The 23,656-nt window shown below is 53.1% G+C and overlaps 1 protein-coding gene across 1 annotated transcript in view; it reads right to left on the bottom strand.

The window, feature by feature from the left end:
* LOC117644037 (neural cell adhesion molecule 2-like) overlaps positions 1-23,656 on the bottom strand; it is a 290,539-nt gene that overhangs the window by 81,094 nt on the left and 185,789 nt on the right. The window contains exon 9 of the mRNA XM_034383224.1: positions 5,894-6,053. Coding sequence (XP_034239115.1) covers positions 5,894-6,053 — 160 coding nt within the window. The remainder of the gene's footprint in view (positions 1-5,893; positions 6,054-23,656) is intronic.

Raw genomic sequence — 23,656 nt, 5'->3', positions numbered from 1 at the left:
CGCGCGATAACCCGATAAGAATGGCCGCGCATATTTTGGCTGTTATCGCGGTCCGTTCCAATCACAGAAAAATCAAATTAGCGCCACCCCGCGGGGCCTGGGCCAGGGCCTGGCCGCGCCACAGCAGACCGATTCCGAGAGTCGCTTTCGTCGCTCCGTCCTTCTCGCACCCATACGGGGTGCCCCGCGAGTGCGAGAGAGACAGAGCGACGAAAACGACTCTCGGAATCAGTCTACAGCACTGCTGGCCGGCCGCGGTCATTTTTCTGGCCTCCCGAACGGAAATGAAGGAGGGATCCCGGTGGAGGGAGAAAAGGAGCGGGCGCCGCCAAGTTTCCAACAACCGTCTAAAAATAGAATTGATTTTTTTCTTTCGGCATAGTGGCCTTTCTTTCCATCGCTAACGCGACTGTTGTTTGTTTTGAAGTAGCTTTTTTTCCCGCGCTCCCGTATCGATAAACGCTGCAGTTGTTGTGACGCAGCGACAATCTCGCACCTGTCGCCGCTGATTTGGCCGCCGCCATCCCTCTCTTTTTATCGCCCGTTCGCTTTGCTCATTGTTTTCCCAGGGCCTCATCAACGTCCCCGCCCCCTTCCCTCCTCTTACGTGCACCCCCCCCTCCCCCCCTCCGAGGCACAAGTACCTGCCGGAACAAAAGCCGGTCGATCTATGTGTGACAATTGACAGCAGGCTCGAGTGCCTCAGACCTCTGCCTTGCCTGCGTTCTATGGCCCTTCTTGGCTGTCTTCACCTCCTTCCGAGCAGACGAAGCCTCCCCCCTCCCCCTCTCTTCCTTCCATCTTCCCTCCTCCCCACCTCCTCTGGATTATGTTAACGATACCCCCTATCTACAACCCCTTCCTCGATGCACGGCTGGGGACAACCGCTCAGCTGCACCTTGCTTCCGGATAACCGCGCACCATCAGCCACCCTGCCGACAACCGCTTATCTGGCAGGCGGCTCCCGACAACCGCTCACGCCCCTTAAATACGGGAGATGAATCGACGCTTCGCAAATGCTGCATTTAATTCTTTGAGCAAAACTAACTATCCATACTACTAAAGACATTGCTACACTACATTCAGAGTCAATGGATTGGTTTGTACGGGCACTGTGACGGCCACTATGAACGGATAACTGGCGGCCACATAACCTAACCAGCGCCCGGCCGGCCGGGTGTTGAGCGGTTGTCGGGAGCCGCCTGCCAGATAAGCGGTTGTCGGCAGGGTGGCTGATGGTGCGCGGTTATCCGGAAGCAAGGTGCAGCTAAGCGGTTGTCCCCAGCCGTGCATCGAGGAAGCGGTTGTAGATAGGGGGTATCGTTAAAGACATTGGTAAGCATAGCAATTTACTTAAAGTGGTGCACATGAATGCAGAATCAATAAATAATGACCTTAAGTTCTCTGAATTTGTCGATATTTTCCACAATAGTGGTGTTGATGTAGTGGGTGTTAGTGAGACATTCTTTAATGCTGCTAGTCAGATAGAGATGCCTAATTATAAAGTTTACAATGCTAACAGAAGTGGCAGGAGAGGTGGGGGCGTAGCATTATATGTTGCTAACCACCTACCCTCTAAACAAGTGCACTCTACAACAAGTGATGGCTTTGTACCTGAATATATTTTTGTTGAGATTGAGTGCCAATCCTCTAAGATACTGTGCATTTGTATGTACAGACCCCCAGAAGTGGGCCATATGGATTTATTCATTAATGATGTGTACGATTTTCTACCTAACTATAAATATGTCATTCTGTGCGGGGATCTGAATGCTGGTTTTGGTAATGGTAGTTCTGAAGAGGCAATGATACGTGATAACCTATTTATGTGTAACCTCAGTGCTATACCCTATGAAAATACTTTCCGCAATCATTTCTGCGAGACTAACCTAGATGTTATTTCAAGTAATATGGATGAGTTACTTGTCGCCCATGGTCAAACTAGGGCACCTGGGTTTTCATATCATGACCTGCTTTATGCTGTGTTTGATGTAAGAACCCCTCCTAGGACAAGGCACACTGTCAGTTTTAGAGACTACAAATCTATCAACCTGGATTCTCTGAGAGACGATATTGATAGAACTTCCTGGGAAAGGGTGTTTCACTGCAGCAATATTGATGATAAAGTTCAAAACTTTAATGAAATAGTTACTGAATTAATGAACAAGCATGCACCTGTAAGAACAGTGAATGTGAAGCATAATCCCACCCCATGGATGACTAAAGACATTCGTAAACTGATAGCAAAGAGAAATAAGGCAAGGAAAAGACATGCTAAAAATAAAACTGACAAAAACTATGCCTTGTTTAAAAAACTGAGGAATGCAACCAAGCAGGCCATTCGCAATGCCAAAATTAGATACTACCATACGATACTAAACAGTCCATCAGCTAAAAAGGTTTGGAATGGAATTAAGTCATTAGGTATTAAAACAAAAAATACCAACTTGACCCAAACTAGCTTTCCAGTAAACCCTGATGAATTAAATAGTCATTATGTCAAGGTCTCAACTGTGGAAAACTCAGAAGTAGTGGCACAGGCTGTTGAAGAGTACCTTGGTAAAAATGATCACACTGGTGAAAAATTTCATTTTAAGTATGCTTTTCCTAGTGACATTAGGAAGGCCTTTCTTAGTATTTCCTCCAAAGCTGTTGGTGTAGATGGTATATCCATAGTATTTATTAAGATTGTGCTTGAAATGTTACTACCTGTGATTGAACATTTATTTAATTATAGCTTACAATCTAGTGTTTTTGCAAAGGTGTGGAAAATGGCAAACATAAGACCATTAGCAAAGTGTAAAAACCCTGTGGAGTGTAAAGATTTTCGCCCTGTTAGTGTTCTATGTGTGATTCCCAAAGCACTTGAGAAAATTGTTCACCAGCAAATAACAGAATATGTTGAAAGTAATGGCATCAGTAATCCACTCCAATCTGGTTTTAAGAAAAGGCATAATACAACTACAGCTCTGATAAAAGTTACTGATGATTTGAGGAAATCTATTGATCAAGGGATGGTAAATTTGTTGATTCTGTTGGACTTTAGTAAAGCTTTCGATAAAGTCCATCACAAACTGTTACTCGTGAAGCTCAAAGCACTTGGCTTTTCTGCTGCTGTAATTAAATGGATTGAAGAGTACCTGACAGATAGACTGCAAAGAATTATGTCTGGTGACGATTTTATTTCTGACTGGCTAAGCCCAGAAACTGGTGTACCGCAGGGCAGTGTGCTAGGGCCGTTGCTTTTCTCACTGTACATTTATGACATCCCAGATGTGCTTTGCTATAGTAAATACCATTTATATGCAGATGATCTCCAGATTTACATCAGCTTTTATCTTAAAGACTATGTAGCTGCCTGTTGTAATGCAAACTCTGATTTGTCAAAAATCGTTGATTTTAGTGCAAAGCACAATCTCTCTCTTAACATTGGCAAAACAAGCCCCATATTAGTGGGCTCTAATGCTTACATAAACAAGCTCAAAGATTTGAATATCCCGCAAATTTCTATAAATGGAGTGTCTATACCATATCAGTCAAAAGTTGTTAATCTGGGTGTGACCATGGACAACACTCTCTGCTGGAATTACCAAGGAATAAATATTGTAAACCGGGTGTTTGCCACACTAGCACAAATTCGAAGGAACTTTGCATACCTACCAGCAGCGATAAGGCTCAGAGTTGTCAAATCACTTGTTTTCCCTGTGTTTGATTACTGTAATATTCTGTTTACTGACATGCTCGTTGATACCTCAACAAAAGTGCAAAGGGCTCAAAATGCATGTATTCGATTTGTCACAGGTGTAAGAAAATTTGATCACATCACCCCTTCATATATTAGTCTTAAAGTGCTTAAATTTGAGGACCGGCGAAGAATAGCTATTGCTCTGCTAACTTGGAAAATCCATAAATTCAAAATGCCTTGCTATCTCTATGAAAATTATGTGCTCATGTCTTCTGTCCACTCTCGCACTAATCGCTATACCCATCTCTCTGTTCAAATACCACGTCACCGCACTGAAAAGTATGCTAATTCATTTTTTATTTCCTCGTGTCGCCTGTGGAATGAATGTAACATCTCAACTTACCTACATTTGAACTCTTGTAGTCAACTTAAGAAAGCATTAACAGAATTAGCTCTAAGTAAATATGTGATGAATTCTGTCTCTTTGTAAGTGCCAAACCATGTCAGCTTTCATATGTCCTAGTCTATAGCTATTATGACTACTGTGTACCTAAATTAGTTATTATTTTTGTACTTGACAAATTGTAAGAAACTTTTATGGAGCAGGTGCGTTGCCGTTAGTGGGGCTTGTCAGCCCTTTGGTGAGCACCTAAATAAAAATTATTCTATTCTATTCTATTCTATTCTCTCCCTTCCCCCTTCCCTCCTCCTCCTCTCTCCCTTCCCCCTTCCCTCCTCCTCCTCTCTCCCTTCCCCCTTCCCTCCTCCTCCTCTCTCCCTTCCCCCTTCCCTCCTCCTCCTCTCTCCCCTCCCCCCTTCCCTCCTCCTCCTCCTCTCCCTTCCCCCTTCCCTCCTCCTCCTCTCTCCCTTCCCCCTTCCCTCCTCCTCCTCTCTCCCTTCCCCCTTCCCTCCTCCTCCTCTCTCCCGTCCCCCCCCTCCTCCTTCTCCTCCTCGCCGCAACACGACCGACCGCGAGGCTGAGCGCGCGCCTGGCGGCTCAGACCGAGCCGGCAGCCATAGGAAGCTGCGTCGCAAACCGTTTCCGGTTTGAGACAAAGGCGCCATCCGGAGACAGCTGCCCGTCAGAGACGCTAAGCTGTCGCGAGCACGCGGCTCGGCCAAGCCAGGGCGAGCCAAGCCAAGCCGAAGGCCTATCACCATCCGCCAACTTCGCATTGCCAGAAATGAGTTTGCCGACGACTTTCTTTCGAGGTATTCAAAACACCCCAAAGAGAACGGGGATTCCGTCTTGGGAGGCTCGGCGACGTCTACGGCGGAAACAATGAATGAAACAAAAAAAGGGAAAAAACCTAGGGAAAAATAGGGCGGTACTCTTGGGGCTGTGCAGGAGTACCGTCTGCTCGGCACGGCCACTGACATTGACTCGGGGAGTCGAGCTTGTTTCTGGCTGACTTCCATTTGAATTGAAAGTCAAGCTTGTTCCTGTGGACTTCTGAACCGAGAACCGTGCTGATTACTCTTTACTAGCAGACTTACGTTGGGTTCTTAAGTCGAACTTGTCTCGCAAGCATCCATTTGACTCCTGAGTTGAGCATGTAATACTCAGACTTACGTTCGACCCACAGGCCGAATTTGCTTTCTTAAACTGACTCGGAAGTTGAGCTTTTCACGTTACTGCGGGAACCCAGGAATGTGACGTCAAATTCGTTTCAACGTGCATTGGCCACGGCCAAACGAGCATCACTTCACATTCACCTGGCTTCCCATCGCACTGAGATTGAAGGAAGTCTTGATCATTACCCAACTTTGGGCAAGGTACACTTTCCCAGCCAATTTCTGGTAAGGTAAGGTTTCCTCGCACAAATTTTGGCAATAAAGAACACCTTGCCCAAAATTTGAGTCATGATCATCACTCTATCATTCTCTGTGTTCTGTTGCTGGCAGCACTGAGAATGAAAGAGTCATGATCAATACCCAATTTTGGGCGAAGTATACTTTATCACCCACATTTGGGCGAGGATTGTTTTCTCGTCCAAATTTGGGTGAGGAAAGGTGTACTTATCAGCTGCCTAATTGGCTCCATAGTATTATGACCCGAATTTGGGTGAGGAAACTCTCCTCACCCAAATTTGGGCGAGGAAACCCAAAATTTTAATCATGACCATGACTCTTTTTTCTCAGTGGGACTTAACCCTTGAGTCGAATTTGCCTATTAAATTGAATCTAGCTTGTTGAAGGCAGACTTACATTTGACCCGGAAGTCCAGCTTGTTGCTGGAGGACTCTCCCTCCGCGTTGCTGCCCACGCACGTGTAGGTGCCGGCCGAGGCCCGCGTCACGCGCTGCAGCACCAGCGACTGGTTGGAGCGCAGGATGCGCGCCGACGCGTTCTGGTGCAGCGGGTGGCCCTGGAACAGCAGGGGAGGACATATGTTAGTCAGATCGACATAAATCTCGTCAATGTACACAGGTGCCACCACCACCGTAATCCTTTGTACAAATTGGCTCGTAAAGAAGCTTTTTCGTCCGTAAAGCCTAAAATAGTTTTTGGGAGAGAACACTCAAAAAATTTCACAAAGCTTTTGCTTCGTAACTACGAAGAAAATCAAGGCATTGTAGAACCGCTTCGTGTTAAAACGACATGTTTCGTAATACGAAGAAATGCTTCGTAGCATATACCATGCCTTCGTTTTCTTCGAATTGCGAAACTATTTTTTAGTGAAATTGCTACAGTGCAGAACCTGAAAACTGTATCACTTTAAATCCTTCAGCCAGAGAGTGTCTGGCACAACACAGCCAAGGATATGTCTGTTCAGATACTGCGAAAAGAAATGGGCGGAGCGCACCGAAATAAACGTTGGCCCGTGGACCAACCAAATGCCCCGGTAAAGTTGTCCCGTCCCTCAGTTTGCTCATTCCACCGCGCGCACTGCGTAGGCTTCCAGTCGAGTTTCGAGGCCAAGAAGGCCTTGAAGTGTCCCAGCAGACTGATTCCGAGAGTCGCCTTCGTCGGCGCGTCTCTCTCGCTCTCACGGGACGTCCCGCTTGAGTGCGCGAGAGACAGCGCGACGAAGGCGACTCTCGGAATCAGTCTGCCAGCGCGCCTCCAGCCGCCACGCCTCCAGCGAGGACGACGCCTCGGGCCACGCCACTGGCGACGCCAAGCTGTCAACGCGGGCCTACGCCCCAATTAATCCGTTCTAATTCGCCCCGCCATGGCGAATTCCGAAAATAACCAACCGAGCGAGGGCGGCCCGCTCGCCCCTCATTGACCAAAGCCGCATTAAAGCCGCTTAGGCGATCTCGGCGCTATTGCTGCACGTTGGTGGTGCAGCGCGTTTGATGGCCGAGATCAAAACGGCCCGGTTTCATGGACCATTCGCGGGCCGCCTCTCCATATTTGGGCTGAGTGTCTTGTTGTGGGGCGTCGGCAGCACGCCGTGCTGGTGCGGCGGTCGTCCGGAAGACCAGTTTAGGGGTTGACACGATGCACGTTGTCCCAATCTACAGTTAAAAAAAAGAATTGCTTCTGATGTTTTAATTTTTTTTCATTTATGTTTGGAAGGCCTTATCACACTCTCATTTCACGAACGTGACATCACGTTGAAACGAACGTGACAAAATGTCACGTTCGTTTGAGCATTGTGTCACGTACGTTTGAATGTGAACAAGCTGATTTCTGGAATGAGAGTGCAGTCAACTACAAAACCTAACGGTCTATTGAGTGCACACTTGCAAATGCATACCTGCAAGTGCATCCTAGACAATGTATACGCTAGATGACCCGGGCCAGGCATGCATTTGTAAGAGTGTACTTTTGATCAAGTATCCAATAGTAAGTGCATTTGTAAGGGAGTCTTAAACAGGCAGTTGGTTTTGTAGTGCATGATTTAAGAGGCGAAACAAGACACTTTTCTTCAACAATTTAAACTTTTAAAGAAATAGGACGTCATGAATTCATTCGCGCGAACATTGCACATGGCACCCGTTTCTTCCGGTGCAGTGTTCTTCTTTTTTTTTCGCCCCGAGAGCAGCAGGTCCCAACCCTTAATAAGCGAGCGTCCCAGTGACCCCTTCCTCTTTTCCCTCTGCAACGGGGACAATTTTTGCGGCATGTTTTTTTTTTGTTTTTTTTTTTCCTCTGCAAGGCGCGAGCTAGCCGAGTTGGTGGCGTCAAAACAAGTTAGACCGGCGTCCGCCGGGCTTCAAAAGTAGCGCCGCCAGGCGGGTGGCGTGGCAGTGCACGGCAGTGCCACGGAGCCAAGCCGGCCGGGGCGAGCCGCCGCGCGGGGGGTCCTCCGAGCGGCCCCGGGGGACAGCTGGCGAAGCGGGGCCCCTTTACGCGAGTGGCGGGCCAGCAGACTGAGTCCGAGAGTCCTTTTCGTCGCTCTGTCTCTCCCGCACTCATGGGTCGCCCCGTACAGGTGCGAGAGAGACAGAGCGACGAATACGACTCTCGGAATCAGTCTGCAGTCCGGCTGCAGCCAGCAGACCGAATCCGCGCGCGGCGCTTTCGTCGCTCTGTCTCTCTCGCACTCTCGCGGCGCTGCGGGATGTCCGGTGGGTGCGAGAGAGACAGCGACAAAACACTGCCGCGCGGAATCAGCCTGCAGACGGCCCGGCACGCTGCGCCGCGCTGCGCGGTCCACGCCGGCGATGATTGAAACCGGCCTCAATCAAAATAATGGAGTCGCCGGGGACGGGGCGCAGTGGGCCAGAAGACCGGTGGCGGCGGCTAAAACTTTAGACGCGTTTTGAGCTCCAGAGTCGGTAAACAAGACTCGAACCGAACGTGTGACCCCACCAATGGACTGCTCTCCGAATGAGGAATCCATTGGTGGGGTCACACGTTCGGTTCGAGCCCTGTTTAGCGACTTTGCAGCTCAAAACGGGTCTAGAGTTTTGGCCGCCTCCACCGGCCTTTTGGCCCACTGTGCGGGGCGCAGCACAGCAGGCCCACTCCGAACGGTGATTTCGTCGCTCTGTCTCTCTCGCACCTATACGGAACACCCCGGGAGTGCGAGAGAGACAGAGCGACGAAAACTCGGAATCAGTCTGCTGCAGCGTGGGGGCGGGCGAAGCGTGGCGACGTTTCCAAACCGAGTTTCTGTTGCCGCGGCACAGCGGCGCAGCGGCGCCCAGGGGACGGGCAGAGGCGGGCAGAAGCCCCCGGAGTCCGTCAAGCACTCCACCAAGGGCACCGGCAAGGACAGACGGCGCCGCCGACCTGCACACTGGTTTCAAACTGCGGTCGCTCTGTCTCCCTCGCACCACGACAAGGCGCGCAGGCACGGATCCAGTGCGGGGCAAAAGGATAACTGACCCGCTTTGCCCTTGGCTCCTGAATAGCCGCCAGAAAGGTTAACAAAATCGCCACACTTTGCCTCTGTAAGTAGGCAAAAAATGCTCCTTGGCCCTTCCCTCAGGCCGGCTTTAGATCCGCCACCAACGCAGCAAAGTCAACGCAGCTCTGTCCGCAACCACCTGCAGGGCTGATTCCGAACTGTGCTTCTGTCACACCTTCCATCCAGCAGGAGTGCGAGAGAGATAGAGCGACGAACACGCAACTGGTTCGGAATGGCCCGCCGCACAGTGGGCCAGAAGACCGGTGGATGCGGCCAAAACTCTAGACGCGTTTTGAGCTTCAGAGTCGCTAAACAAGCCTCGAACCGAACGTGTGACCCCACCAATGGATACCTCGTTCGGAGGGCAATCCGTTGGCGGGGTCACACGCTCGGTTCGAGTCCTGTTAAGCGACCCTGGAGCTCAAAACGCGTCTAGAGTTTTGGTCGCCTCCACCGGCTTTCTGGCCCACTGTGCGCCGGCCGCGACCTCGCCTCGGCCACCGCCAAACTACTCATTAGGCACAATAAGCGCGCTTCCAGACTTCCAGTGGCGAGTGCCGACCGGGGCTCGATCGGAGTGCCGCACGAGGAGGCACTGCAGACTGACTCCGAAAGTCGTTTCCGTCGCTCCGTCTCTCTCGCAGCCATACGGGACGCCCCATGCGGACGACAGAGGCAGAGCGACGAAAACGACTCTCGGGAATCAGTCTGCTGCTTGGCGTGGCCACCGCGCGCCTCGCCCAGAAACAGGGCAGCCCGACATCAAACGGCACCGCGGGTACGGGCGGGGCGGGGTGAGGCGGGGTGGGGCGGGCCGGCCAAGAAGCGCAGAGCAGTCGAGCGTGGCGGGGCGTGGCGGGCCGTGCCGGGGCGCAATCACGTTCCAGGCCGACAAGTCGGCGGCGATAGGGCCCTACACAATAGCGGGCCGCGGAACCACTTTGGCCACGCCGTCATTTAAATCAATCCCCGAAAAAAAAAAAGAAAAAAGCAAAGCCGCGCCGCCAATGACCGCGTACACTGTAACGCTGCAGGCCGCGTGCCGCAGGGCGCTATGTTCTGCGCTCGCCACGGAGAAGGTGCACCGCGACACGCACCAGTCGCACTCCGCAGCGCGCGGCACAGTGGGCCAGAAGACCGCTGGCGGCGGCCAAAGCTCTAGACGCGTTTTGAGCTCCGGAGTCGCTAAACAGGACTCGAACCGAACGTGTGACCCCACCAATGGATTGCTCTCCGAACGGGGAGCCATTGGTGGGGACACACGTTCGGTTCAGGCCCTATTTAGCGACTCTGGAGCTCAAAACGCGCCTAGAGTTTTGGCCGCCTCCACCGGTCTTCTGGCCCACTGTGCGCAGACGTGCGAGAAAGATGGGAAAGCGATCCTCCGGAATGAGGCGGTGGCTCGGTCACGCAAGACGACCTTGTCTCGTTTTGCAGTGCAGGCGAGCATGAGTCGGGCCCGAAATGGCATACGATCATTTGTGGTCTAGCCCGTAATGGTAATGGTACGGCGGGTAGGCAGCACGCGTCTCTGTCGCACAGGGCTGTGCAGCGTGTGGCCTACCCTCTCTTTCACAGGGGTCTGCCAGCTCCGTTCATGGACGCCCATCCAGGAACGCAACTGAGAAATTCAGACGAGAGGTTTGCCACTGTCTGCGTCACGCTCTTATGACGAGCCCCATGAGTGCGAGAGAGACCTTGGAGAAAGACAGGGCGACGAAAACGACTCTCGGAATCAGTCTACTGCTTACGTCACGACTGTACCAAACGGCCAACAGTCCTCCAGGACCACCTTGATTGGCTGTCTTGGCGCGCTGCCAGACTTATTTCACAGGCCAAGCGGCCCGACAGATTAAATTTATACAGTCCCTTCTCGCTACACGCCGTGACCCGGGCGGCCTGCGGAGTGCCCGTGTCTTGCGGGCCGGCACTGGCACACTTTGAATCCTCACTGCATTAGTGGACCACTTTACTGGCTTTCCAGGGCGTCACTCTGTTAGAAAGGGGGAAATAACCTGCATTTAGCTAAGGTTCTTCGAAAAAAAAAATACAACACACAGTAAAAACTCTACGAAGAATCGCTACGAAGAACGGCTGACGGCATCGTAAAATCTACGAAGAAATGCTCCGTATTATGAAGCAAAATCCTTCGTAATACGGAGCGTTCCTTCATAAAACGAAGAAATTCTACCACCCTCCCTGGGGCATACTGCAAAGTTGTTTGCAAACAACTTCGAAAAATTTTGTACACCGTCATTTCAAATTTAAGTAGTTCTCTGCAAACTCAACAGTGTACTCAGTACACTCTAGTTAGAGTGTGCTCATGAGTACACTCTAACTAGCGTGTGCTCGGATGAGTACACACTAAATAGCGTGTACTCAGATGAGTACACACCTAAGCACGCCTGGCAATTTATGCAGCTGAAAGTGTGTACTCATCTGAGTACACGCTACTCTCAAATGAAAGTGTCTCAGTACACTCTAATGGAGTGTCTCAAGCACACTCTGTGAGAGTGTGCCCAGCGATCACTCTAACAAAGTGCTTAATGAGTACACCTAACGAAGTGTGCTTACTGAGTACTTAACGAGAGTGTGCTTAAGTCGGCACAATACATGCAGCTGAGTACACTCAGTGGAGTGTACTCGTGAGTACACGCTATAGAGTGTCTCAGAGTACAGCTAAAGATAGGTACTCATGAGTACGCTCTAAAGATGTACTGAGTACAACTGTTGTGTTTGCAAGAGTTAGGTGTACTATGAGACACTCAACAGAGTGTACTGAGTACACTGTTGAGTTTGAAGAGTTGCTTCGCGTTATTTCAATGTTATTGCAACATTGTTTCGTTCTTTCGACGATATTTTAACGTTGTTTCAAGGGGAACGTGACCATACTTCAGGGTTGTGTACATAGACAAATTAAAAGATGTAGGGCGCTCGCCACCAGCTCTCAAAATGCCAGAAGATATGGTCCAAATCTCATGACCTTGAAAATGCTCTAGTCAAATGTCGCGAACATACCGCTCACCAAATTTGAAACCAAAATTACGAAAACTTTCTGTTTTACAGGAATCTAGATTTTTGAGTCATCACGATTTTCTGATAGTTTTGCATGTTATCAGAATTTCTATGTTTTCTGATGACTCCATTCTGATCACTGTCTGATCACTTCTCGGATCAGAAATTTTCCCTGATCACTTCCTAGCGATCAGACTTTTTCTCTGATCATTTCGCAGTTATCAGAAATTCTTGTAATTCTGATGCCAATTTTTCTGATAGTGCACCAATGATCAGAAAATCCCAAATTTTATCAGAAAAATGGGGGAATGATCAGAAAATTCTGATCCCATTTACACCTGTGTCTAGAAGATTTAGAATTTTGAAGTTTCATACTGCTTCGGGGAGTGCACAAAAGCAGGTAGTGGTAGGTAGGTACCGTACCTCGCCGGCGTCGCACCGCCACCAACAAGCAGCACTCGTCCATCCCCGCCAGGAGCAGACCGCACGGGTCAGGTTCGCGGTCCTCCCGCTGCGCGCCGCGGGCGTCACCGCTCGCCGCGTCAGTGTACACACACCACGCCGCGCCACTGCCGCGCCACCCCGCCACTGGCCCGCCTGGGGCCGCGCGGAATTAAGTGATCAAACGCGGCTATCTTGTCCTTTTTGCTTTCTGCCGAGGATTAATGCGGCCCGCCCGGCCGGCTCTCGACAAACGGCGCGGCGTGGCACGGCACGCGGTGGCGGGGAATGGCTTGGCGGAGCACGGCACGCAGTGGACATGGCGTGGCAGGCAGGCACGGCACGGCTTGCAAGGCACGGCAGGGCACGCAGTGGAATAGCATGGCGTGGCACGGCGTTGTGTAGCAGGCCGTGGAGTTGCAGCGCGTGGCAGTGCGGAAATAGCATGGCGTGGCACGGTTGTTGCAGGCCGTGTGTGGCAGTGCGTGGCACGGCGTGGCGTGCTACAGTGTGGCAGTGCGTGCGCACACGACGGGGCTTTATCAGCGCGGCTGATCGTCAGGTCGTCTGCTCGCACTCGTGCGCGACACGCGTGCGCGCTCCGCGTTTCGGTGGCATTGGCCACGCACTGCCTGCCCCGCACCGCCACTGCACGCTTGTTTCCCTCTTTAACATTTTAATCGCCCGGTCGGCTTATCTGCAGCCCGGCCGGCCGGACGCCCCGCCGGCCCGCCCGGCTCGCTCCTCGCCGCCAACGAGACCCTCATGCAGGACGGCGCGACAAATCGGGGCCGCCGTTACATGCTGAAAAGGCAGTCGGGCGACTCCGCCGCCGCCAGCACACAGTGGGCCAGAAGACCGGTGGAGGCGGCCAAAACTCTAGACGCGTTTTGAGCTCCAGAGTCGCAAAATGGGCCTCTAACCGAACGTGTGACCCCACCAATGGATTGCTCTCCGGACGAGGAATCCATTGGTGGGGTCACACGCTCGGTTCGAGTCCTGTGTAGCGACTCTGGAGCTCAAAACGCGTCTAGAATTTCGGCCGCCGCCACCGGACTGCTGGCCCACTGTGAGGCGGCCCACAGCGACTCCGCCGGCGCCAGCACTCTCGCTGTCCCTCTCCGGCCCCTACGGCACGCCCCATGAGTGCGAGAGAGACAGAGCGGGGCGCAATCGCTCGGCAGGCAGCACGCTGCTTCTGCGGTCGGCTGCAGTGTCCTTCCCATCCCACTCCCGGCTGCACCGTACCTGATAGCCCCAGTGTGGGCGTGTCCGTATACCGCCAGTTTAAAAGTTAGAGGGGCAGGGTGGGGCGGGCCGGGGCGGGCGGTGCGCGGGGTGCGGGTTCACTTTGGCTATTATCAGATTATCTCTAGCCTCGTTGCGGTCCTCCTTTGCCGATCCCGTATAGCCAGTCTGGGGTCGGCTGGTCGCCGCAACGCGCCGCAAGCAAGGGGTGCAATCAAGTTGTCGGACCGCGCCCCTCCCCTCCAGCGCCATTCCGAGAGTCGTTTTCGTCGCTCTGTCTCTCTCGCACTCACGGGGCGCTCCGTACAGGTACGAGAGAGACAGAGCGACGCGAACGACTCTCGGAGTCAGTCTGCAGGCGGTCCACCCCCTTCCACTCCCCCTCCGCGGCGGTCCCCCCCCCCCCCCCCCGTTCCCGTTCCCCTTCCCGCCGCGGTGTCGAAGACCGGCTTCTTCCTCGGCGGGTGCGGCCGCACAGTGGGCCAGAAGACCGGTGGAGGCGGCCAAAACTCTAGACGCGTTTTGAGCTCCAGAGTCGCTTAAACGGGGCTCGAACCGAACGTGTGACCCCACCAATGGATTGCTCTCCGAACAGGGAATCCATTGGTAGGGTCACACGTTCGATTCGAGTCCTGTTTAGCGACTCTGAAGCTCAAAACGCGTCTAGAGTTTTGGCCGCCTCCACCGGTCTTCTGGCCCACTGTGGGCCGCCACGGCGCCGCCACCTTCGAGACGTCGACGGCGTTCGAGAACTCGAAAAGAAGGCGTGGAAGGCGCGGCGTGCAAAGTTATGTATCTTTAGCAGTAAATCACGCCGCGGCTGCGGGCCGCCCCCGAGCGAGCCGCGTGGCTCCGTCTCCCTCGCACTCCCGGGGCGTCCCGCAGGGGTGCGAGAGAGACAGCGCGGCGGCGCGCCGTTCGGGAGCGGCCCGCTGGCTGGCACTGCTAGGCCGAGGAAAGTAATATCACGCGCGAGGCGCGCATCACGCGGCGGGGCGTCGCGGGGCGTCGCGCTCATTCCGAACGGACTTTCTGTCTCTCTCGCACCGCAGCGGGACGCGCGGCGCGTGCGAGAGAGACAGCACGACGCGGCCGCGGCGCGGAATCACCCGACCCGGCTGGCCTGGCAGCGCCGGTTTTCGATCTCTCGCTCTCTGTTCTGCGGGCGAAAAATATTATTATCGCATTCGGGGTGGCTGGCCTTTTTATTCTGGCCGTGTAGCCGCAGGGAGGACCGCCTGGGCGCGCCACCAGGACCGCTGCTACCCGCCCGGCCCGGCTCGGCTCCCCCTCTGCCTTGGCTCGGCACGGCTCGGCTCGGCTGGCTTAGGCTAGGGCTCGCTCCAGCCTCTGGCTCGCTTAGCGCCCGCACTGTTGGCCGCTCAGTATGCTTGCTCTACCGTGAGACGGGCTCATGGCGCAGCGTTTGCCAGTATGCTGTGCCGCCTCACGCTCGACTCAGGCTTGGCCTATGCCTATGTCGCGCCTCATGTCTGCAGCTTGGCCTCATAGCTCATCGTCGGCCTCTGAGCTTGGCCTCATAGCTTTGGCCTCAGCCTCATGTCTCAGCTTGGCCTCATAGCCCATGTCGGGCTCATGGCTGAGCTTGGCCTCATAGCTTTGGCATCTCAGCCTCATGTCTCAGCTTGGCCTCATAGCCCATGTCGGGCTCATGACTGAGCTTGGCCTCATAGCTTTGGCATCTCAGCCTCATGACTGGGCCTCGTGGTTCAGCCTTATGGTCTAGGGTCAGTGCGGGGAAGAACTGGAAAGGGGAAGAACTAAACATTCAATGTTTTACTTCAAATCCACATGCTTAACAACCAAGTGTTCCTGGCATCGGCGGTTCGTAACATGATAGTTGTTAACCCTGTGCATACAGCATTTGAAGTAATAAGATGTCTCAGTTCTTCCCCTGTCCAGTTTTTCCCCGACTGACCGTAGCCTCATAAAAATGGCCTCATGATTACCGTCAGCTCGGCCTCCAACCTTCGTCTCGGCATGGCTTAGCCACATGGCACGACCTCATGACGGCTTGGCCTCATGGCTCAGCCTCATGGCTCAGCCTCATGGCTCAGCCTCATGGCTCAGCCTCATGGCTCAGCCTCATGGCTCAGCCTCATGGCTCAGCCTCATGGCTCAGCCTCATGGCTCAGCCTCATGGCTCAGCCTCATGGCTCAGCTCATGGCTCAGCCTCATGGCTCAGCCTCATGGCTCAGCCTCATGGCTCAGCCTCATGGCTCAGCCTCATGGCTCAGCCTCATGGCTCAGCCTCATGGCTCAGCCTCATGGCTCAGCCTCATGGCTCAGCCTCATGGCTCAGCCTCATGGCTCAGCCTCATGGCTCAGCCTCATGGCTCAGCCTCATGGCTCAGCCTCATGGCTCAGCCTCATGGCTCAGCCTCATGGCTCAGCCTCATGGCTCAGCCTCATGGCTCAGCCTCATGGCTCAGCCTCATGGCTCAGCCTCATGGCTCAGCCTCATGGCTCAGCCTCATGGCTCAGCCTCATGGCTCAGCCTCATGGCTCAGCCTCATGGCTCAGCCTCATGGCCCCACTGCCTTATGACGTAGGCCTCATGGCCCGGCACGGCATGCTCGCATTGAAGCCGTCCGAGGAAGGCGACATGCACGAGTCCAACGATGATTTCCCGTGCCGGCAGTGACATCACATGTGTCACGACGGGGTGCCGGTTTGTTTCGGGGCCTCCCCCTCCCCTTTCCCCACACCTGGCCGGGACGCGAGGCCATTACTTGCAGGGCGGATCGAACAATGGGCCGCGTGTTTCTGCAGACTGAGAGTCGTTTTCGTCGCTCTGTCCCTCTCGCACTCATGAGGCGTCCCGTACGGGTGCGAGAGAGATAGAGCGACGAAAACGGCTCTCGGAATCAGCCCGCTGCACGCGCGCGCCCCATGCCGTGTGCCCCGCGTGCGTGCGTGCGTGACCTTCGCTCGTCTGCCAACGGTCCGAGTGAAAAGCCGTCCGCTTGGGGCTCGTGCGTCGAGGCCGGCATGTCCGTTCACAACAGCTGCTCCTCCGTCTCTGTCGCACGCGTGGGGCTCGTCGGGAGCGAGCGAGTAGGATACCACTGAAGTTTAAATTATGTGCGGATTTTTCCAACAAAAGTTCAAAAAGTGAGAGAAAAAGTGTTAAAAACGTAGAGAGTGACCTGCTGTATGGAATAAGCGTGTAAACAGTGAAGTCAATTGTAAAAGAGGCGAGAAATAGACGTGAAATGCAACGCAAAAATTCAAATTTCAAATATTAACGGCGAGAACAATTATTTTTTCCAAGCGGTTACCCGCTTGAGAGCGACCAAGAAACAGAGTGACTATGCTGTTATCTATCGTTTAGAATCACTCCGCTGCCGAACGTCCAACAGTCGAGCGGACAACGTAGGAAAGGCCGAGCGGGGGATGGCAGTGTGGAAATAGAAATGCTAAGCGGACATCGGGGATCGCAGTGCGCAATAAAAGTGTAAAACCCGCTGCAATGGCGGGCCATTGTCGTCAATCATTTAGATCAAGGACGATATGTGGGCGCCGACAGTCACAAACGCTTTGGGAAAGATATTGAAAACTTTAACCGGCGCTGCGATTGGGTGCATAGAAACTGACGACATTGCAGCGATTCTTCCCAAGTCGAGGAGTCACATTGTTGGCCAATCCTCCGCAGAGGCTGGCAGAGCGGCTCCGTCGCGCTCCAACCGGCAGCAGACTGATTCCGAGAGTCGTCTTCGTCGCTCTGTCCCTCTCGCTCCTACAAGTAACGCATCGCGAGTGAGAGAGAGAGAGAGGACGGAGCGACGAAGACGACTCTCGGAATCCAGTGTGCAGAGGACACGGTGCGCGCGCCTCCTGTTCGTTCCTCTTGCAAAATAAAACTCGGCGGAGTCGCGGAGTCCGTCCGGACTGCCGCTGCCAAAGTTTGGCGCATGTAAGGACGAGCTCGCGCTGTTGAAGTAAGGCGTAGGAGAATGGCGGTTCGGGGGCGGGGTGGGGCGGGGCGGGGTGGGGCGGGGCGAGGCGGGGCAAGCCTGATATACGGTCGGGTGCTTCCTGCAGTATAACGAGCCCTACCCAGCCCGGCCCAGGTACAACATCTGATAGAGGAAGCAAACACTGTCACGGAACGCTCTTGGCATCATCTAGCTGCCTTTCTGGGACCTCGGCCAGCGGCGCACAGTGGGCCAGAAGACCGGTGGAGGCGGACAAACCTCTAGACGCGTTTTGAGCTCTAGAGTCACTAAAAGGGACTCGAACCGAACGTGTGACCCCACCAATGGATTCCTCGTTCGGAGAGCAATCCATTGGTGGAGTCATACGTTCTGTTCGAAGCCTGTTTAGCGACTCTGGAGCTCAAAACGCGTCTAGAGTTTTGTCCGCCTCCACCGGTCTTCTGACCCACTGTGCGGCGGGGGGCCGACCGGGGCCCTGCAGGGGGCGCGTCGTGACCCGCCGCCATTTTTTAAATTAAAAATCTCCCCTCGGCCTGTCACCGACTCGACTACTACTTGCGGATGGGTCTCCCTCTCTGACGAGATGAAAACTTTGAGGATGAGCCATTGGGTTCGACGTGCACAACTTGGGGATTGGCATCGGCCACGCCACTCAGCAGACTCATTCCCAGTGTCTCCCTCGCACTCACGGGGCGTCCCGCACGGGTGCGAGGGAGACAGAGCGACCAGAACGACTCTCGGAATCAGTCTGCAGGGAGTCGAGGAGACAGGGACCAATCTGGATCTGGGGCCGGCCCCGCTGCCGGCGCTGCCCCGCCTCGTGCGGCATACACTCGACTCCTCCAACCAGGGCAGCGGGCTGCCCGGCACAGACGAGAAAAGTGGCCCGCTCCCGACCCGCCGAGATCCACGACAGGGGTCGGTATCTTGTGAGCAGTGACCGGTGCACTCCTTCACAATCACATTGACAGAAAATAAGACTTGCCAACAAAGCTCCTCTAAATATAACGTTCGTCAGTCTCACCGATTACGAGAATTCGTGTACAGACACCTTCGATTCGATTCGTAGCGGCTCACAGCGGGTCAGGACTGGGTCACTTTATTCCTCATTTCCACTGCCCGTGGTCTTCCCTCCCACCTCAAGGGCAACAAAGCCTGAGGCGCGCCGAGTGGTCTGCAGCTTTTCCCAGAAGACTGCGGCCCGCCAGACGGATCGGCCGGGCCGGCAATCAGGCGGAAAGTGCTGTATAAGAGCAGTTGCCAAAATTCGGGGCATTTTTGAAGGCCATAGAACCGCAAGAAAAAAATGGGAAAAGTCGGCTTTTTTCTCGGCCAATTTATTCAGTGATGTCCCACGACTTATATCTGAACGCAGTCGAGCCCCCGGTGCAATATTGCAGAAAGACCAAAAAGCCCCTATCAAAAGTATGGGGGAAAGACACGGAACGTTACAGAAAAACAGCGGGAACGGAACGTTACATTGTCATTCAAACGGGCCCTAGTAACTCTCTTGCTATGAATTAAAACACGCCTTTTGGTGTGAGCTCCTGTTTAAGTTTCCTCAACACGTCCCGATAGAATCATATCTCTGTTTGGTCTAGAACTTGCCGGGGAACAGAAAAGCATTTTAAAATCATGGTCGGACACTACCGAAACATAACCTATAAAACAAGATTCTGAGCTTTCTATTAACTTCTCAGAGTTCCCGTTTGCACCATTCGACGGCAAAAATTCTACAGATTAATCTGACGAAAAGGGGCGAGAACTATCAGTGGAGTACAACGCGAGGAACCGTGATAATTCACATGTAACGTTCCGCAAAGTCAACCACGGAGGACATTTTGCGTTTACAGTTTGCACCCAAATCGAGCTCGTAAAAACGAGTTCAGTAACATGTGTCTGATAGATAAAATAATAAAGTTTCCGAATATCTTCTCAGAATCGTTCTACGTTCCATATTAGCTGAAATATAAGCATCAAATTTTGAATTTATGGAGGGGGACATGCCGGAACGTTAAAAAATGACCCTTTGGAGCACTTTTCGACATTTTCTGAATTGAAAAAGTGGTGACTTCAGATGGATAAGAGTGGGCGACGTCGAGCTCAGCACAACGCACCAAACCGCATCTCAATACGTTGAAAAATAACGATTATAGAGCCAAAAACACGAAAGATACCCCTTTTTTTGGCAACTGCTCATAATTGTTCATTCCACGTGACGGCCGATGTTTTGCTCAAATGATGAGGCGGGGGGAAGGGGGGGGGAGTGGGGGAAAGGGGGGGGGGCGGGAGGAGAGGGAGAGATGGGGGGGAGGGGGGAGGAGGGAGGGGGGGAGAAGGGGGGAGGGGGGGAGGAAGGGGAGGGAGGAGGGAGGGGGAGGGAGGGGGAAAAAGGGGGGAGGGAAGGAGGGAGGAGGAGAGGGAGGGGGAGGAAGGGGGGGAGGAAGTGAGAACAGGGGCCGAGAGAAGAGGACAGGGAAGAGGGGGAGGGGCAGGAGGGGGCCGGCGAACCCAGCACCTGCCAGCACGCCGTCGGACAGTCGAGGGACCACTCGCAAACCTCGCGACTATATTAGTCGCAAGGGGAAGGACGCCTGGACACGCGGTTCGAGTTGAAAAAAAAAACAACACGTAATCTGATCGTGTATGAGTGACAACGACAACACTGTTTTCCAGGGAATAATTTGAAGCCACATTCGTGGTGTATCACGTTCGTTTCAACAGAGTATTCGTTGCAATGCACTGTAAAAAATGTGTTGTCACTTCATAACAAAATCGTAGATGACACTTTAATCACTGCACGTCAGACAAGTCATGACAATGTGATCACAAAGTGATCACATTTTCATCAGAGCTCCTGGGCGTGACAACTATGTCATATCATGTTTTGTTGAAATCCTTGCAAGGAAAATAATTTGCTTTGAAATTGTCATCAAGTGACAACCAAAATTTGCGGTGCGTGTAATTCCACGCTATATTCTCAGTCAACGAGCGTGTCACGCTTTAAAGAACGTGACATCATATCGAGCCGATCGAGACGAACGAACGTGACATTCCAACGAACGAGACAGGTTTCACTCGCTCACGCACGTGACGTCACATTCGTTAAAGAAAAACTGCGGACAGGGGGTGTAGGTCAAAGATTGGCCTAGAAAGATCCACACGAGGCAGGCACTCAGCCGGACGTTAATTTTTGATCGCTCTTGACCGTGTGCATTATTCACTGCGAAACGAGGAATCTTAGCAGAGGACAGCCAGCGCGCCTGCAGTATACACTGTGAAAATTCAGGCTGCCACTTGACGGCAATTTCAAGGCTGGTTTTCCTTACAAGAATGTCGTCGAAACATTTGATGACATAGGTGCCACGCAAATGCGATAAAGTATAGGAGCTTTGATGAAAATGGCATCACTTTGTGAAGCTACGATCATCGTTTTGCAAGTGATGAAAGGTCATCCACCATTTCGTCATAAAGTGCAAATTTTTTTTTACAGTGAATAGGCAATCATTTTAAAATAGGCTTACGCCTGTAGAGCGGGTTCCATGGCAGGCGCCTGCAAAGACGAGTCAATGCAGAGCACGCTTGTGAAGCGAGTTGCCTATCACTTTGATGGCAGGCGCCTGCACGAGTCAATGTAGGGCACGCTTGTGAAGCGGGTTGCCTATCACTTCGATGGCAGGCGCTTGCGGCACTGAAACTTTGGAGGCTGGGACCACAATTGATCGACAGTGGAACGGTTTGCTTACAATTTTCGTCGGGGCACATGCCTGTGCCGACATGCCTGTGCCGACATGCCTGCATCGACAATGCACGGAGCGCCCTGTGGTGGGTCGGGTTACATGCACCACAAACGGAAGTGCTTACTCAGTATGCATCTACGGAAGCGTGCATACTTGCAAGTACCTAAGTTTCAAATGTGTACCAGACAAGTATGCGTCTGCAGGAGTGAACAACTTAGCCAAGCTGAATCTGTGGGTGTGTACTTAGCCAAAACGAATGTGTGGGAGGTGTTTGAAGGGGAAATAACTTCAGCCAAACTTGTACACCAAAATTCATTAACTATGTAAAGTTCACTGAAATTCATCAAAATTTGACTGATATTCATCGAATTTTGACTGGAATTCATCGAATGTTGACTGAATTCATCGAAATTCGACTGAAAGTCATCGAAATTCGACTGAAATTCATCGAAATTCAGCTGAAATTCATCGAAATTCAACTGAAATTCATCGCATTTGTACACCGAAATTCACAGTCATTTTCCGTAGAGGTGTTTACTTGGCCACGACGATTCTGTGGGTGCGCATACGTGGGAACGTACGCACCCGTAGAACCATACTGACGACACTCTTCAGTGGTTATGTCCGCCCCACGCTCGCCGCGGCACCCGGTCCGACCGAACGCCAGTGACCAGCGTGGGGCCGCGGCGGCGGTGTGAGCGGAATGGAACGCAAACCAAATCAGCGAGGTGCAAACGTGTCGGGGCCGGGCGGATACGGGCACGTGTGGGGCCTGCATCGCACAGCTGCGTTTCGACACGGGCTGATGGTATCATTTTTCACAACCCTCTCCCCTGGCCATCACCTCCCCCACCCCCTTTCCATCGCTGCGCCGCGCCACGCCGCACCGCGCAGGAGCAGTCAGTGCAGCAACCAAGGGGAAATAACTCCAGCCAAACTTGTACACCGAAATTCATCAAACATGTAAAATTCACTGAAACTCATTAAACTTCATCGAAATTTGACTGAACTCACCAAATTCGACTGAAATTCATCGAAATTCGACTGAAATTCATCGAAATCGACTGAAATTTCGAAATTCGACTGAAATTCATCGAAATTCAACTGAAATTCATTGGAAGTGTACACTACTGGAATTCACAGTGATTTCCCCTTGGCTGCAACGGGCTGGAAAAAGCTCGTCGGCCGACATCAACACACACACACACACACAGACACGCTCGCCCGCCCACAGACGCAAACCGGGTACAAAGCTTTAATGCTTGCAGTGATGGATGCAAAATGGCGGCGCGGGTCGTAGCGCGCTATGATGGCATTATGACGTCACACGTTGGCGTGCCTAAAAGCCGGAAAAGGGGGGGGGGGAAGGGGGAGGCAACGAATCCCAAACAATAAATAAGAGAGAGGCGCAGGCAAAACATGTGCGTGCCACGCGAATTAGGGAAGTCCAGCAGTGACAACGGCCGGTCGCTCCGCAGACTGGTTCCGCGCGCCGAGGTGTCGCCGCCGCAGCCGTCTCTCTCGCACTCGCGGGGCGTCCCGCAGGGGTGCGAGAGGGACAGCGGCCACGGAGCTCTGCCCGGAACCGGCCCTGCCGGCTGACAGCGTGTAGCTCTGGGCGCGGCGGACCCCTCCGCCTGCCTCTGCGCCGTCCTGCAGACTGATTCCGAGAGTCGTTCTCGTCGTTCTGTCTCTCTCACACCCATGCGTGACGCCCCGCGAGTGCGAGAGAGACAGAGCGACGACAAACGACTCTCGGAATCAGTCTGCTGGGTCGCGGGGGGGACAGCGCCAAACGCACCGACGCCCCAAATGTAGCCTCCGTACCGAATTTACGGCGCGGGGTAATTTGTTTTATATGTTGTTCACAGCGGTTACGAGGCGGGGCGGTGTGAGTACTGGGGGAGGGGGTACGGTCAACACACACACACACACACACACAACACACACACACACACACACAAAAGACACACGCGCACAGAGGAAAAGGTCTAGTCCACAGAGGGTGCGGCCAGAAACCAACAAACATTATTACATTTTAATTGTGTTTGCTGTCGTACGGGGAAGTGAAAGAGCGGGATAAAACGGAAGAGATACCAGGAAAGAAAAGAGGAGGAAGGGGGAGAAGATGATGATGAAGGAGGGGCGGAACCTGCACGAGACGAGGAAGAAATTGGGAAAAGAAAGAAGAGATAGAGACGAAGATAGGAGGAGGGGAAGAAGAAACTAAGATGACCACAGCTCTGTGCCGCGGCAGCACGT

This window comes from Thrips palmi, unplaced genomic scaffold, assembly GCF_012932325.1.
Source record: "Thrips palmi isolate BJ-2018 unplaced genomic scaffold, TpBJ-2018v1 HiC_scaffold_17, whole genome shotgun sequence".
NCBI classification, from domain to species: domain Eukaryota; kingdom Metazoa; phylum Arthropoda; class Insecta; order Thysanoptera; family Thripidae; genus Thrips; species Thrips palmi.
This window is presented reverse-complemented; position numbering and strand designations above follow the sequence as displayed.